Source organism: Rutidosis leptorrhynchoides, chromosome 1 (assembly GCF_046630445.1).
Source record: "Rutidosis leptorrhynchoides isolate AG116_Rl617_1_P2 chromosome 1, CSIRO_AGI_Rlap_v1, whole genome shotgun sequence".
In the NCBI taxonomy this organism is placed as follows: domain Eukaryota; kingdom Viridiplantae; phylum Streptophyta; class Magnoliopsida; order Asterales; family Asteraceae; genus Rutidosis; species Rutidosis leptorrhynchoides.
Window position 1 is genome coordinate 231,828,671 of NC_092333.1, and position 1,491 is coordinate 231,830,161.

At 35.3% G+C, this 1,491-nt stretch overlaps 1 protein-coding gene across 1 annotated transcript; it reads left to right on the plus strand.

Annotated features, from left to right (window-relative positions):
- The first annotated feature begins 538 nt into the window (after nucleotides 1-538).
- On the plus strand, nucleotides 539-1,183 carry LOC139895707 (F-box protein At5g62510-like). Its single transcript, XM_071878250.1, has one exon. The coding sequence runs from the start codon at nucleotides 539-541 to the stop codon at nucleotides 1,181-1,183; it is 645 nt and encodes a 214-aa protein (XP_071734351.1).
- The last annotated feature ends 308 nt before the right edge of the window (nucleotides 1,184-1,491 follow it).

The following is a 1,491-nucleotide window of genomic DNA, read 5'->3' on the forward strand; positions in this document are numbered from 1 at the left end:
ACTCAAATTTGTAACCGGGCCTAGTCCCCACCATCTGTAAATCTTTTCCCAAACATTCATCGAGTACCGGCAAAAAATCATCAACTGTTCAAATGTTTCCATGTCGTCATCACATAGAGGACATCTAACGGAGTCTAGATCAATACCTCTTTTATCAAGTTCGGTACGTACCAGAATCCGTCGTTTCAATACTCTCCATATGAATAATTCAACTTTTACCAGATAGTTTCTGAGCGTCTCGTTTTGTGTCCTGAAGTTGTTACAGAACAGCTTGTCGTCAATTAATCTTGTCAGTTACTTTGTTGTAAAATTACCATTTAAAATCGGTTTTCTTGTTTCACCTCCACCATGATTATACAGTGTGCCTGTTGATTCTTGGACATATGGATCCATGGGCCTAAGATACAACTTATAAAACCCAGTGGACCCAACTCACATTACGATCAGTCCTTTCTTACTCATTGATTTCACCGTCTAAAATCCCCAAAATTCAATCCTTAACTTTCCCCAAAATCAAACTACACAAAACCCTAATCTAATGTCTGACGACGTTCCTTTCGATATTCAAATACAAATCATCAAAAAGCTTCCTGTCAAACCGTTGTTTCGATTCAGATCAGTTTCAAAATCATGGAAGACACAAATCGATAGCTCTCACTTTGTCGCTACTTACCACTTGAGCAACGCTCCGCTGCATCATCGTGTTCTTGTAAGTTACATAGATTCAAAGAATGAGCAATATGTTTCGATTGTGGATGATGATCATAGTTTTCCTCAACACAATTTCCCCCTGATTGTTCAATCGGATGCTAATCTAGTCTGCAAGTTTCCAGATATAATAGGTAGCTCTCAAGGTGTGTTCTGTTTGTTCTTTATTCCACCAAAATCTGGACAATTGGGTTATAAGCCACATTCTTGTGAAACCAAAAATTTTTCTCTATGGAATCCTACGATTAGAAAATCGGTCCATAATGTTGTCCATAATGTATTTAACAATACAGAATTTGAAACCGCTGTTGGTTTTGGGGTTTGTCCTCGTACTAGTGATCCTAAACTTGTTAAAATTAATTATATTTCAAGTTTGGAATTTAAGTCGGAAAAATGCATCCCTTGGCAAGTCGAGTTTTTTAGTTTAAGTACGGGGTCTTGGAGAAGTTTGTCTATGAGTGTGCCCCGTATGTGACAACCCGGAAATTTCCAACCAAATTTAAACTTTAATCTTTATATGTTTCCGACACGATAACCAATATTTGTTAAGTTAAATTTCAAGAATTTTAAACTATGTTCATACATTCATTCAACCTCGACCAAGTTCCAACGATTCACGAACCATTAAATTGAACGAACATGATTATATATGTATATGTGTATATATTATAACTTGAAAATAGTAACAAAGTATTATGCGTATAATACTTTATATAAACGTATTTGTTTCAAAATATATTCTAATAGTTATCAACGGAATTAGAAGATAATATCAAATGACTG